Source organism: Chiloscyllium plagiosum, unplaced genomic scaffold (genome assembly GCF_037043375.1).
Source record: "Chiloscyllium plagiosum isolate Xiang-an unplaced genomic scaffold, Cpla_swu_hap1 HiC_scaffold_4, whole genome shotgun sequence".
Lineage (NCBI taxonomy): Eukaryota > Metazoa > Chordata > Chondrichthyes > Orectolobiformes > Hemiscylliidae > Chiloscyllium > Chiloscyllium plagiosum.
The window spans coordinates 29,962,211-29,977,058 of record NW_028270142.1 but is presented as its reverse complement, the minus strand read 5'-3'; the positions used below and the strand labels follow the sequence as shown (position 1 = coordinate 29,977,058).

Sequence of the window (14,848 nt, the reverse complement as noted above, 5' to 3'; positions counted from 1 at the left end):
GGAAGCAGTTTGTGAGCACTTGGGCTGATGGCTGAAGAGGAAAATCACTGGAGTCAGGGAAAGTCCCAGATGATTGGGGAAAATCACTGTTGTAACCCCCTTGTTCAAGAAAGGATCAAAACAAAAGATGGAAAATTATAGGCCAATTAGCCTAACCTCGATTGTAGATAAAATTCTAGAATCCATCATTAAGGATGAGATTTCTAAATTCTTGGAAGTGCAGGGTCGGATTAGAACAAGTCAGCCTGGGTTTAGTAAGGGGAGATCATGACTGATAACCCTGCTAGAATTCTTTGAAGAGGTAACAAGTAGGTTAGACCAGGGAAACCCTGTGGATGTTATCCACTGAGACTTCCAAAAGCCTTTCATTATGTGCCTCACCAGAGGCTGCTGAGTAAGGTGAGGCCCCATGATGTTCGAGGTGAGCTACTGGCATGGATTGAAGATTGGCTGTCTGACAGAAGGCAGAGAGTTGGGATAAAAGGTTCTTTTTCAGAATGGTAGCTAGTGGTGTCCCGCAGGGTTCAGTGTTGGGGCCGCAGCTGTTCACTTTATATATTAATGATCTGGATGAAGGGACTGGGGACATTCTGGTAAAGTTTGCTGATGATTCAAAGTTAGGCGGACAAGCAGGTAGCACTGAGGAGGTGGGGAGGCTGCAGAAAGATTTAGACAGTTTAGGAGAGTGGTCCAGGAAATGACCGATGAAATTCAACGTGAGCCAATGCAAGGTCTTGTACTTTGGAAATAAGAATACAGGCATGGGCTATTTTCTAAACGGTGAGAAAATTCATAAAACCAAAGTACATAGCGATCTGGGATTGCTAGTCCAGGATTCTCTAAAGGTTGACTTGCAAGTTGAGTCCGTGCTTAAGAAAATAAAAGTAATATTGTCATTTACCTCAAGAGCGTTGGAATATAAAAGCAGCAATGTGCTACTGAGACTTTATAAAGCTCTAATTAGGCCCCGTTTGGAATACTGTGTCAAGCTTTGGGCCCCACACCTCAGAAAGGACATACTGGCACTGGAGCATATCCAGTGGAGATTCACACGGATGATCCCTGGAATGGTAGGAATGATGATCAGCTGAGGATCCTGCGATTGTATTCATTAGAGTTTAGAAAGTCGAGGGGAGATCTAATAGAAACATACAAGATACTGAATGGCTTAGAAAGGGTGGACACTGGAAATTCGTTTCCGTGAGTCAGGGAGACTAGGACCCGTGGGCACAGCCTTAAAATTAAAGGGGGAATTCATTGCCACAGAGCGCATTGGAGGCCGGGACATTAAATGTCTTCAGGGCAGAGATTGATAAATTCTGGATCTCACAAGGAATTAAGGGCTATGGGGAGAGTGCGGATAAGTGGAGTTGAAATGTCCGTCAGCCATGATTGAATGGAGGACTTGACTTGATGGGCCGAATGGCCTTCCACCACTGTGTCTTATGGTCTTATGGTATAAAGTACGCATTCAGGATCTACCATAGTAATTGGGGAGAGCAATCGCAAGGGCACTGGGGCTGCAGGTATCTCCAGGGAGGAACGACACACTAACACAGCCAGTGAAGGAGCAGCTGATGCAGATAGCATTCACCAATGGGACTCAGGCTGTGATCAGCTACTAATCTTGAGTGGCAGGAAAAATCTCCACTGATGGGAAAACAAAAAAATGGCATGGGGGTCTTTGTGGAGCAATGGGACTATTTGATGAAGAGTCAGAAAATTGGACTTTATACACGTAATGCTTTAAGTTGCTTTTAAAGGCAAATAAAGTGGCTGAGGACATCATGGTACTGGTTTTCTTAAGTATCATCGGGAGCAAGACCATTGTGAGTCTGGTGCAACCAGAGAAACGCACATTTCAAAGGCTATGTTTAGTGTTGGGAAATTATTTCACATTCAAGCCACTGATGATCACAGAACAGTTCTGTTTTACCAACGGGTGCAGCATGAAGGAGAGTCCATCGCCCAATTCATGGCTGCCTTAAAGAGGTTAGCGGAACACTGTGAACTCAGAGGGCTGTTCCAAGATGCCTTCTGGCACCATTTGGTTTGTGGCCTCTGACACGAAGCTATCCAATGGAAGCTACTAACAAGAAGAAACCTGGATTTCAAAGTAGCTTTGGACATTGCTACCTCGATGGAATTGGCTGGCACCAAAGCATCCCATTGGCTGATGATGCCCGGGTGCATAATATAGTGGAGACTTGGCAGATCATAGTACCAACTGTAGAATGGCACCGATGGGGGAAGAATGGCCATGAGGAGTCAAGAAACCCAATGCCGCAGGTGTAAGCGAGTGGACCATATTACCTGAAATTGCCAAGTGCAACCCAAGGCATAAGGTACATGCCACCAACCAGGGAGTAGACCAGGAGTCAGCCAGATTCGCAGGAAAAACAGAAGGCTCAGAGTCAGCAGAGTTTCAGTTAAACAAACTGTCAGGATGGGGTGGAACTGATTGTTTCTAGGTTCTTCCCTAAAGTAGAGGGGAAGAAAGTAAAAATGGAAATGAATACAGGTGCAGCGGTTGGGATATTTGGTTGACATGGATGAGTTGGACCGAAGGGTGTGTTTCCATGCTGTACATCTCTATGAATGGGCCACTCTCATTGTTTCAGTCTTAAAGACGGATGGCACAGTGAGGAGTTGTGGTGACTTTAAGGTCATGGTCAACCCAGCCCTGAATGTGGATCGATACCACACGCTTTGAAGACCTATTCAGTGGACTGTCAGGGGAAAGAAATATTCGAAAATGAATCTGTCACAGTCCTACCTAAAGATGGGGGTTGTGAAGGAGTCCCAGCTACTGCTGGCGACAGTGACACGTGGAGGAACCTTTCCGCTACAAGCGACTTTGGCATTACATCAGCACCAGCTCTGTTCCAGAGGGCCATGGATCAAATATTAAGTGGGTTGCTAGGGGTCCAGTATTATCTGGAAGAAGAGCACTTGAAAAATTTAGAAGGAACTCTAAAGAGATTGCAGGTGCACAGCCTAGGGAGTAAAAAGGAAGAAATGCAAGCTTTTTAAAGACTTCGTAGAGTACGTGGGCCGTGTAATCAACGGTGAGATACTACACAAGTTGCCCTAAAAAGATGGAGGCCATCATGAATGCCCCTAGACCAGAGAGAATGTGTTCACACTGAGATTGTTCTTGGGAATTGGAAATTGTGAATGCAAGTTCACGTCTGATCTGTGCTCAGACCGGCTGCTGGGTAAAGGGCAGCTGTGGAAACGAAGCCAGGAGTGTGAAGTGGCTTGCCAGGAGATGAAGTAGGCCTTAAAGGGGTTGGAAGTGTTAACCTAACATATACAGTCACTTCTGCTGTAACACGATAATTCCGTTCTTGTGTGATCTCACATTATAAACAAGTAGCCGCACCATTTAAACTCATGGGACCGGAATCGTGTTATAGCCAATGTGCGTCTTAAATGTTCATGCTTTTGAAACAGTGTCCCCAATTTGTTAGTCACTTTATGGCAAATTCATGTTAACGAAACACGCGTTATAGCATAACAACCTGTAATTCCTAGTTCCAAAGGAAGCGATAACATCACAGGGAGAGGTGGTTGTTCCTGTATGATTGTAATAACAACAGGGCCAGGCATCCTTTGTAATGATGTCCCTCACCAACAGATTTCTTAGTCATGTACTTGTTGGTCTGTTCGTGTCAGTGTCTCTTTAAATTCTTTAAATCACTCTGCAGCCGGATGCCACACTACCAACATTGTTTCATTTAAATGCGGCTGTTCATATTGAGCATGAAGGAAGGTGCACTGTCAAACATGCATGCTAAGAGAGTGAGCAGTGACCCCACCATATGGGTTTCTATACTACATATCTCTGGAATGTCCACATAGAAAATTCCCAACAGAAAAGAAGCATTTCAGGTTCTGAAGAAAGGCCATTGACCTGACATGTCAACACTAACTTCATCTCTCCAGAGACACGACTTGACCGAATGAGTCCTTCCAACCTTTTCTGCTTCTCTTTAGGAGCTCATATGCTGAAGAAACTCTTCCCCTGATGACTTATGACTGATTCTTTTACCGTGTTCATCTTTATCACTCTATTTCGTTTCCTTAGCAACTGACTTGACCTCCAACCCATTCCACATGGAGATCCCAACTTAAATCCCACCCTTTCTGGATGCTGATGAAAGTGAAAATTAGTCTCGCCTTCCACCCCTACAGATGGTATCTGACCTGCTGAGTGTTTGCAGCATTTTGTGCTTTCATTTGAGGGACCCATGTGCCTTTTGAGCCTTTTAAGTGAGACTAGCATCATTGCCCGCAAGTGCAGTCAATTATTGCACTGTATGACAGGCAGCTGATCCCATTTTACAAGTGTGTTAAATCCACAGCCCCGTGATTGCACAGTAGGATATAATCTGGCTAAACATTTCGGGAACAAGGAGGGGGAGTGAGAAGTCTATGTTCCAAATGCTCCTTAGCAGGGGTTACTGGAGTTCATTGTGTTGCTTAGGCATCATATGTGCCAGTGATTTATGAAAAGCAGCTCCTTTTCTTTGGTTTTTTTCTGTTAGATTTCTCCTGTTCGGGTACTTCCTGCTGGCGACACAGAGAACACAGTGTTACAATGACTTATTTCTTCTCAATCTTTTTCTGCACTTCTCAAAAGAGGATATGTTTGGAATCAGAACCATAAACAGTGATAGGGAGAGGGCCAACCAACCATTCACATTCCACTGGCAGCACTGAAGAAAGTTCCTCAGAAACTCTAAGGGTAAAAAAAAAGAGGGACAACCTTCCTTCTTTTTAAATCCCAACTTGGACATTTTACTTTGCACAGTGTTGTAAAGAGAAGGCTCAGAGCTGTTGTGTGAATGTGTTGGACATATTATAAAGGCCTAAAGGCTGCTTAGATAAGGACAAAGGCTTAATTGTTACAAAAGTAGACTTGCAAAGCACCAGAATCTACACCATTCAGTTTGGCTCACAGTAATACACTCTGAGAGGCCCATCCACCATTTCACTTGGATGCAAAAAAATTCATGCCATTATTCAAAGAGAGAAAGGAATGCCGTCTCCAATGTCCTGCTTAACATTTATCCTTCAAGAAACATTCACTGATACCTCATCTGGTCATTTATCCCATTGCTAGCTTGAGAACTGGGTATTGTACAGTAACTATACATGAATTGATCATTACTTTTCTCTACATTACAATATTCCACTGCTCCATCATTAACTGTGAGGTATTTTGGGGTGTCTCAACATTGTGAAAATCATTAGAGAAATGTAAATTCATTCTTAATTTCTGAGGAGATTTGTGAGTTTGGAGGTGGGGCAGTGAGCAATATTGGAAAAAAGGTATGCTGTGCACGTTCCCTATTTGTCCTGGAGGCAGCGTGTGTGTGGTGACAGCTATCTGCCCAGCACCAGTGGGGTGCACTTACTCTTATTAAGTTGCAGCAGATTGCTAAAGCTCCTGCAGTTTTGATAGCAAGGGCCCCAATATAATGCAACAAATATGAGAGGGCAACTGCACAGTAAGAGAAAGGAGAGGCATGAAAATAAGGTGCAATCTGTCCACCTAGTGGTGCCAATGGCCAGCCTGAATTGTGCCAATGTGAACGGAGGTCCTGGGCACCGTTCTCATAGGCAGTGGTTGGGGCACAAGGCAGCTGTCAGTTCCCTCATCCTTTTCCCACAGCCATTTCACTTTGCCCTCTTTTTCACCTCCGCGGCCCACTGTCAGACCTGGCACAGTGAAGGATCAGAGCACGCTCACTGGTCCTCCCTCCTCCTCAACTTGCCCACCAACCTAATCTGGACAAGGGAACTCAAGAGGCAGCCTGCTCACTGGCCATCTTCTGGAAAATTCCAGATAATGTGCTGATCTGATGGCCTGGTTACAAGACCCAACTGCTGAAAATACTCTCATGTCTGGAAGGTTCAGCCCATATTATCATTGTGGAAAATTGCAGAGCTCTGCTTTGGCTTAGATGACTGCAATGCCTTCAGGCTTTCCATTGGCAGCATTAAATGGTTAGTTTGCATTTTAGATTCACACTGCTGTGCCCTCCCACTGTGCAGTTCCTTCCTCTGCACCTTCCGACACAGAGTAGCGGCTTGCACGACTCTTAACAAAATTGCATCACCTTTGGGAATTTGTTACCAATTGCACATTTAACTAGCTTAATGGGCTCCATCTTGCTGCTGGGTGAGTTGCTGTCATTTCAGCTGACTCTGGGTGTATCAGGACGAGGTGGGAACACATTGGGGAATAGGCTCAATACAATTTTCTTTGGTTTACTTACAGCTGTCTTAATATGTGATTGAAGCTATTAGAGAATGCTGTGTGAAGCTTATTTGAAGCTTATTCCTCACTGACTGGTAATTACAATGCGATTGGTATGTGCAGTCAGTAGAAAAAGAAACTGCTGATTCTCTTTGGCTTGTACTTAAGAGCAAGGCAGCCAACAGGCTATACAGCTTCTTAGTTGATGGAATTATTTGGTTGGTTCCCTATGGAGTTTAGCCAAGTGCAACAGTATGTTGGCACTGTATTGAACTGCTTGGAATTAAGTGCAGTGCTGCTCAAATGCTTAAGTTAGACTCAGGGAATCTGCAGACAGAAAACAATAAGGCAGAATGGTAGGAAAGTGAATTGCAGAATAACCAGGAGGTTCGCAACATCGGGAGGATTTGTTCCCTTTTTATTTTCAGTGTTTTACAAAACAAAAAGCAATGCCTCTGGGGATTGTAGCTGTCTCCGTCTGTCTACTGCTGTGCGGTGGGGCGCATGGACAGTGGGATTGGTGGTACAGCCTATGGGGAACAGACAAAACCACAGCAGCTCCCGACACGACAACTCCGGTAAGCATGCGATCACCCAGCAGCGACCGGCCACCAGGAACCACAATGGGACAAGGAATCCAGTCCACATCGACGGTTAGATCGGGTGGTGTCACCCAAACCCTGGGTCCTCCTCACCAAGAGCACTCTGTTCAAGTGTCCTCAATGGAAGGGCACACTCCAATTGGGGAACTGACCAAATCCATAAGTGTTGGCTTACTTCAGCAAAGGAATGTGACAGGTAACATGTCCTTTCATCGCTCGGGGGGGGGTAACTGGATGGTCAGGCTGTCTTTATCGGAATGATGTTTGATCTACACTGCACACTGGAACACAGGTGTGGCATTGTGCTGAAATAGCAAAGCCTCCCTAGCGATGTTCCAGTGTCTGAAATTCTGGCCATTTTACTTGTATTTTAAAAATTTCAGTGCTGATCGTGAAGGCATTCCATTAAGAGTTGATGAAGTTAAAGCCAACCCATTTGGAAACACACGAGTTCTATTGCGCCTATACGGAGGAAGACTGCTTTAACATAGAAGTCTAACAATGCAACTAGTCTGCTGTGTATACCTAGAACTCTGCTTTTTAAAAATTTCAAACTTTCAGTAACTGCAGCTCTCCTGTCACTCAACACTCGCCTGTCCTGATAGGGTTTAGTGCTCACTGCTGTTGCAAAGCCCTGATTTATGTGTCTGTGATAATTTAGTTATATGCCGGGAGTTACAAATCAGGTCAAAGGCCTTTCAGGGTAATATTTAGATAAGACCTTATTTTGTGAAGTAAAAAAAAAGCAACATTTAAATACTAAACAGGGAAGAAAGAACATCATTTATGCAGCATTTTCACAACCTCTGATTATGTAGAAGTTTTTTTCCAGGCAGTGAATTACACCTTCTAAGGGGTGATGAGACCTGATTTGTTTCTGATGGCATTTCGTCCATTGTTGGGTACAGTCTTGCCACACAAGGAGCAAGAAAAGCAAATTGTGTTGGGATTGTTCCCAGTTGGGGAGAGGTGGGGAGTGGTTGGGTGTCTGAATGAAGGACCCAGTGCTGTGAAAGAAAGGCCCAGTAAGAGCCAGCCTCCTGCCTTTCCTGCTGGTCTCTATCCTCCTCACCCTCATGATCTCCTGCTCCCACTGCGGCCAGGATCCCTCAACAATATGCATGCTACTTAAACAGCAGCCACTGCTCCCCTATAGCGTCATCATACACTGCACAGCTACTAGTTCATTGGCACTGACAGCGCTCTGCCAGTGAGGTGAGCAGGGTGACATGACAGGGGTAGCACAGCAGGAGATGGCAATATTTCTTTCCCTGGGGTCCTTGATTCTAGACAACTGCTGCATCAAATTCAGCAGGACCTTCCCAAAAGGAGGCAGCGCATGGTCTTCACCAACTTACCTGCTGATGAGTGGGATCCCAGTCATCTGCATTGAATGTCACCCTGTGTAAAGGTTGTGCAAATGAGCTACATGGTAAAATCCAATTGCCCTTCCTGTCTGCTAGCAATGCTCCAGGGAAAGCAGCTACCCACCCAAACCCAATCCCCCCCTCCTCATGAAACTCCAGGCAATTGATATCTGGGATTTTCCAGACTGATTCCTGCAATGGCAGGACTGACATATGAAGAGAGATTGGATCATTAGGTCTATATACGCTGGAGTTCAGAACAATGGGGAATGGGATCTCATAGAAGCCTATAAAATTCTAACTGGACGAGACAGAGTTAATGCATGAAGGATGTCCTGAAAAAGGTGTCACAGTTTAAGGATATGGAGGAGGCCATTGAGAGGAAGAGAAATTTCTTTACCCAGAGAGTGGTGAACCTGTGAAAATCTCTGTCACTGTTTGAGTCAAAACACTGAATATTTTCAAGGAGTTGAATACACTTCTTAGGGCTAAAGGAAAAAAAAGGGAGAGAGTGGGAACAGGGCGCTGAGTTGGATAATTAGCTGTGACCATGTTGAACGGTGGAGTAGGTTTGAAGGACAGAACTACCCTGCTCCCATTTTCTATGTTTTAATGATTTCTCCTGATCAAATCCCTGTAACATCAGCAAAAGGTAAATGTGCCATCCTGTGGGAGCTTTTGCAAAAGTTGTAGAGATCTGATCTGGGAATCCCTGGTGATGCATATTTAATGTAAACATAACAATGGAAAGGGATCCACATTGGTTAAACAGTGACAGGAAAAGCATTTACCTTTCTGTTCTTGTATTGCAGAGAGAGGATCCAATGATCACATTGACTTAACAGGCCTGATTGGAGTCCCTTTGCCACCTTCAGTTGCGTTCATCACAGGATATGAAGGCTTTCCAGCGTACAGTTTTGGGCCAGGTGCAAACATTGGTCGACTGACGAAGACTATGATACCTCAGTCTTTCTACAGGGACTTTGCAATCTTGGTGACCATCAAGCCAGCCAGTGACGATGGGGGGGCGCTGTTTGCCATTACAAATTCCTACCAGAATATTATTTACTTGGGAGTGAAACTATCTGCAGTTTGGAACAACAGCCAACAGATCGTGCTTTTTTACACAGAATCGGGTTCTGAAACCTCCTATGAGGTTGCCTCATTTGAAGTGCCGCCCATGACAAACAAATGGACTCGGTTTGCTTTATCCGTTGAGGGTGAGCTTGTCACTTTGTATTTGGACTGCGACGAATATCAACAGAATCACTTCACACGGTCACGTGAAGCATTACATTTTGAGCCAAGTTCTGGAATTTTCATTGGGAATGCTGGAGCTGCAGGGTTGAACAAATTTATAGTAAGTGCCGTGGAGGTTTTTTTTTTAATGTGTTAAAAGCTTGAAAAGTCCATGGTTGATATTTTAACCACTGATATTTATGTTATATTAGCAAAATTGTTGTCAGGAAACCTCTGAGAAATATTGCAGGGCCAAAAGTTTAAAGTCTTATTTTACCAGCCAAAGTATTTACAATTCAGATCACAGTATTTATGAAAAGAACTTAGTGGTCTCAATATTTACCTGAGAGGGATTTGGAGCACAAGGTTGGGGAAACCCAGATGGCCGGAGCACACATGTGTTTTTAACAGATTTCCTGCCTGAGAATCTGTTTTATTGACAGGCTTGGCTGCCTGACAGACAGGGAATGCCCCAGAAAAAACTGCAGCGCAGGAGCAGATAGGTTTAGTGGCTGTTGGAAGTAAAGTTTGTTGGGGTACAGGTTTCATGCAGTATTGTTGCTGGGATCAAAAGATGGAGTTATAGTAAGTTCAAAGTGCGAAGTAGGGTTGGAGAGGAAACAGTGTCAAGTCAAAAATTGGAACAGAAATGGTGCTTTAATAGAAAAATCAAATGGGTTCAATTTGTTTTTTGATACTGAGGGTGTTACAGGGATGATTGGTGATTGCACCAGTTGGCTAGAGATTTTGGAGGTGCGTGTATTTTTAGTCAGTTGAATTGAGGTTGAGACACTCCTGTTCCTCCTGGCTCCAAAGCGTTTATTTGCATACATTTTTTTTTAAAAATTCACTCATGAAATGCAGATGTCACTGGCAAGGACAACATATATTGTCCATTCTAAATTGCCGTCCACAAGGTGCTGTGAGCCACCATGAACACTGCACTCTGACTTGCTTGGTAGCCTCAGTATTTATATGGCTGGAGTAGTTTGTTTTTTCTGATCAATGGTAACACACGTGTTGTAATGGTGGACGATTCACTTCTGGAACTTAGTTACTTTATCCATGTTCAACTTAGAATGTCATGATTCCCAGAGACATGCAGTTCTGGCAAAATCCAAACTGTAAGTTTTTGCAGAGTAAGTGATACTTGATAAAACTGTCAACAATATCTTCTGTAGTTTTGCTCCCAATTTGAGTGTAGATTAATCAGACAGTAATTGGCCGAATTAGATTTGTTCTGCTTTCAAATTGGACTTGTTCTGCTTTTTGTGAATAGGATATGCCTAAAGATTTTTCTACACTGCTGTATAGATGTCAGTGCAGTAGTTGTACTGGAACAACTAGACTAGGGACATAATTAGTTCTGGAATATAAGTCTTCAGCACAGCAGCTACAATGACGTTGGCACTCCCAGACATTGCTGTATTTAGTATGTTCAGGGAATTCCTCAGCGTGATGCCATAGCTCCTACAATCTTTAGCCACTTTATCAATGCATCATACAGTTAGAGGTTGGGATGTTCGATGATGATTGCAGACTGTTTGGTATTGTTCACAACACCCGAGATATTGAAGCAGTCTTTACTCACATGTAGCAAAGTTTGTGTGAAATTCCAGCTTGGATTGAAAAGTGATAAGTAACATGCATGCCACTCAAACACCAGGCAATGACCATCTCCAACTTGAGAGGATCTAGTCATCCCTTCTTGACATTCAGTGGCAGGTTCTGAATTCCACATCAACATCCTGGGGATCACCACTGAGGTGAAGCTTAGCTGGTCCAGCCATATAAATACTATGTCTGCAAAAGCAGGTCCAAAGCTTGGAATTCTGCAGCAAGTAACTTTTCTCTTGACTCCCAAAATCTTTCCACTGTTTACACGTCTTTAAAGTCAGGAATCTAATGGAATCCTTTCCACTTATCTGAATGAAAGCCCTCTAGAAGCTCGACAGCATCCAAGTCAAAGCAGCCCACTTGATTGACTGACTGTACACAGACAATCCTTACACATTGATTGCTTTCAGCACTATTGCACGGTGGCAGCAGTGATATCATGTACAAGATGTACTGCCGCAACTGAACAAGACTCCCTTAACAGTGATTCCTAAACCCACAAATTTGATTGCCTTGAAGAAAAAGGCAGCATATACACTGGTGCACTACCACTTGCAAATAATCTGGAGTTGCTGGGTCAAATTCCCAAAATTGCTCCTGACAGCACTGCACGGGCTATCGTAGGTTGAAGATAGTAGCATCCCAAGTGTAGGCCAGAAGCTCTGGCTTCAAGTTCCAATGAAAGTTTTGATGGCCATGGAAACTGTGTGTCATACCAACATGACCACAGAGGTTACATAACAATCTGTAAATCTTTCCAATCCATCTATGGTAGGTGGCAGGAGTGACAGAGTTTCCTGGTCAGCCAGTAAAAAGTGATAGATACAGGACAACAACCTCCCTACATTAAAAGATTCCCAGTGCAGGATCTTACCATGAGCAAACATCATCCTACCACCCTCTCATAAGCAGCTCAAAAAGCTAACCACAGTGATTCAAGAAAGTGACAAGATTTTTGGTAAGACCACACCTGAATGACTGTGTGTAGTTTTAGTCTTGATATTGAAGGCAGAATATTTTTACTTTTGAGGTGGTATGGAGAACTTCACAGGATTGGTTTCTGGGATGAGAGGGTTATCCCTATGATGAGAGGCAGAGTAAATGCATCTGAAGTTTTGAAGAATGGGAGGTGATATGATTGAAGTATTCAAAGTTCTAAAGGAACTGGACACTGAGAAGTTGGCTTGGCCTGGTGGGGAATTGAAGACAAGGCCATCTCATTGATCGTTTAGAGATGAGAAGGTTTGGGATCTTTAGAACTTGTAATCCCCACAGGGTATGGAAGCTCCATCAGTAGGTATTTTTGGTGCTCAAATAAAGATTTTTTTTGATCTCTCAGGAAGTGGGAAATTGGGTTATAGAGTCAAAGAGATGTACAGTATGGAACCAGACCCTTCGGTCCAACCCGTCCATGCCGACCAGATGTACCAACCCAATCTAGTCCCACCTGCCAGCACCTGGCCCAAAGCCCTCCAAACCCTTCCTATTCATATACCCATCCAAATGCCTCTTAAATGTTGCAATTGTACCAGCTTCCACCACATCCTCTGGCAGCTCATTCCATACACGTACCACTCTGTGTAAAAAAAGTTGCCCCTTAGGTCTCTTTTATATCTTTCCCCACTAACCCTAAACCTATGCCCTCTAGTTCTGGACTCACCGGCCCCAGGGAAAAGACTTTGTCTATTTATCCTATCCATGCCCCTCATAATTTTGTAAACCTCTTAGGTCACCCCTCAGCCTCCGACGCTCCAAGGAAAACAGCCCCAGCCTGTTCAGCCTCTCAGATCCTCCAACCCTGGCAACATCCTTGTAAATCTTTTCTGAAACCTTTCAAGTTTCACAACATCTTTCCGATAGGAAGGAGACCAGCATTGCACGCAATATTCCAACAATGGCCTAACCAATGTCCTGTACAGTTGCAAATGACCTCCCAACTCCTGTACTCAATACTCTGACCAATAAAGGAAAGCATACCAAACGCTTTCTTCACTATCCTATCTACCTGCGACTTCACTTTCAAGAAGCTATGAACCTGCACTCCAAGGCCTCTTTGTTCAGCAACACTCCCTCGAACCTTCCCATGAAGTGTATAAGTCCTGCTAAGAATTTGCTTTCCCAAATTGCAGCACCTCGCATTTATCTGAATTAAACTCCATCTGCCACTTCTTAGCCCATTGGCCCATCTGGTCCAGATCCTGCTGTAATCTGAGGTAACCCTCTTCGCTGTCCACTACACCGCCAATTTTGGTGTCATCTGCAAACTTACTAACTGTACCTCTTATGCTCGCATCCAAATCATTTATGTAAATGACAAAAAGTAGAGGGCCCAGCACTGATGCTTGTGGCACTCCACTGGTCACAGGCCTCCAGTCTGAAAAACAACCTTCCACCACCACCCTCTGTCTTCTACCTTTGAGCCAGTTCTGTATCCAAATGGCTAGTTCTCCCTGTATTCCATGAGATCTAACCTTGCTAATCAGTCTCCCATGGGGAACCTTGTTGAACGCCTTACTGGAGTCCATATAGATCACATCTACCGCTCTGCCCTCATCAATCTTCTTTGTTACTTCAAAAAACTCAATCAAGTTTGTGAGACATGATTTCCCACGCACAAAGCCATGTTGACTATCCCGAATCAGACCTTGCCTTTCCAAATACATGTACATCCTGTCCCTCAGGATTCCCTCCAACAACGTGCCCACCACCAAGGTCAGGCTCACCGGTCTGTAGTTCCCTGGTGTGTCTTTACTGCCCTTCTTAAACAGTGGCACCACGTTAGCCAACCTCCAGTCTTCCGGTACCTCACCTCTGACTATCGATGATACAAATATCTCACCAAGAGGCTCAGCAATCACCTCTCTAGCTTCCCACAGAGTTCTCGGGTGCACCTGATCAGGTCCTGGGGATTTATCCACTTTTACCGTTTCAAGACATCCAGCACTGTAATCTGGACATTTTGCAAGACGTCACCATCTATTTCCTTACAGTCGATATCATCCATATCCTTTTCCACAGTAAATACTGATGCAAAATATTCATTTAGTATCTCCCCCATTTTCTGTGGCTCCACACAAAGGCCACCTTACTGATCTTTGAGGGGCCCTATTCTCTCTCTAGTTATCTTTTTGTCCTTTAATATATTTGTAAAAACCCTTTGGGTTCTCCTTAATTCTATTGCCAAAGCTATCTCATGTCCTCCTGATTTCCCTCTTAAGAATACTCCTACTTTCTTTATATTCTTCTAAGGATTCACTCGATGTATCCTGTCTATACCTGGCATATGCTTCCTTCTTTTTCTTAACTAAACCCTCAATTTCTTTAGTCATCTAGCACTCCCTATATCTACTAGCCTTCCCTTTCACCCTGACAGGAATATACTTTCTCTGGATTCTCCTTATCTCATTTCTGAAGGCTTCCCATTTTCCAGCCGTCCCTTTACCTGCGAATATCTGCGCCCAATCAGCTTTCGAAAGTTCTTCCCTAATACCGTCAAAATTGGCCTTTCTCCAATTTAGAACTTCAACTTTTAGATCTGGTCTATCCTTTTCCATCACTATTTTAAGTCTAATAGAATTATGGTCGCTGGTTCCAAAGTGCTCCCCCACTGACACCTCAGTCACCTGCCCTGCCTTATTTCCCAAGAGAAGGTCAAGTTTTGCACCTTCTCTAGTAGGTACATCCACATACTGAATCAGAAAATTGCTTTGTACACACTTAACGAATTCCTCTCCATCTAAACCCTTAACACTACG

The 14,848-nt window shown here is 44.0% G+C and overlaps 1 protein-coding gene across 3 annotated transcripts in view; it reads left to right on the top strand.

Moving 5' to 3' along the window:
- Positions 1-14,848, top strand: part of LOC122549324 (collagen alpha-1(XV) chain-like) — a 265,827-nt gene that overhangs the window by 68,823 nt on the left and 182,156 nt on the right. The window contains exons 1-2 of one of the 3 annotated variants that reach the window (XM_043688955.2): positions 6,499-7,066; positions 9,050-9,597. In XM_043688955.2, coding sequence (XP_043544890.2) covers positions 6,718-7,066; positions 9,050-9,597 — 897 coding nt within the window. In that variant the 5' untranslated portion in view covers positions 6,499-6,717. Of the gene's footprint in view, positions 1-6,498; positions 7,067-9,049; positions 9,598-14,848 lie in introns of those variants that run through there. The other 2 variants (XM_043688954.2, XM_043688956.2) reach the window with 2 other exon arrangements.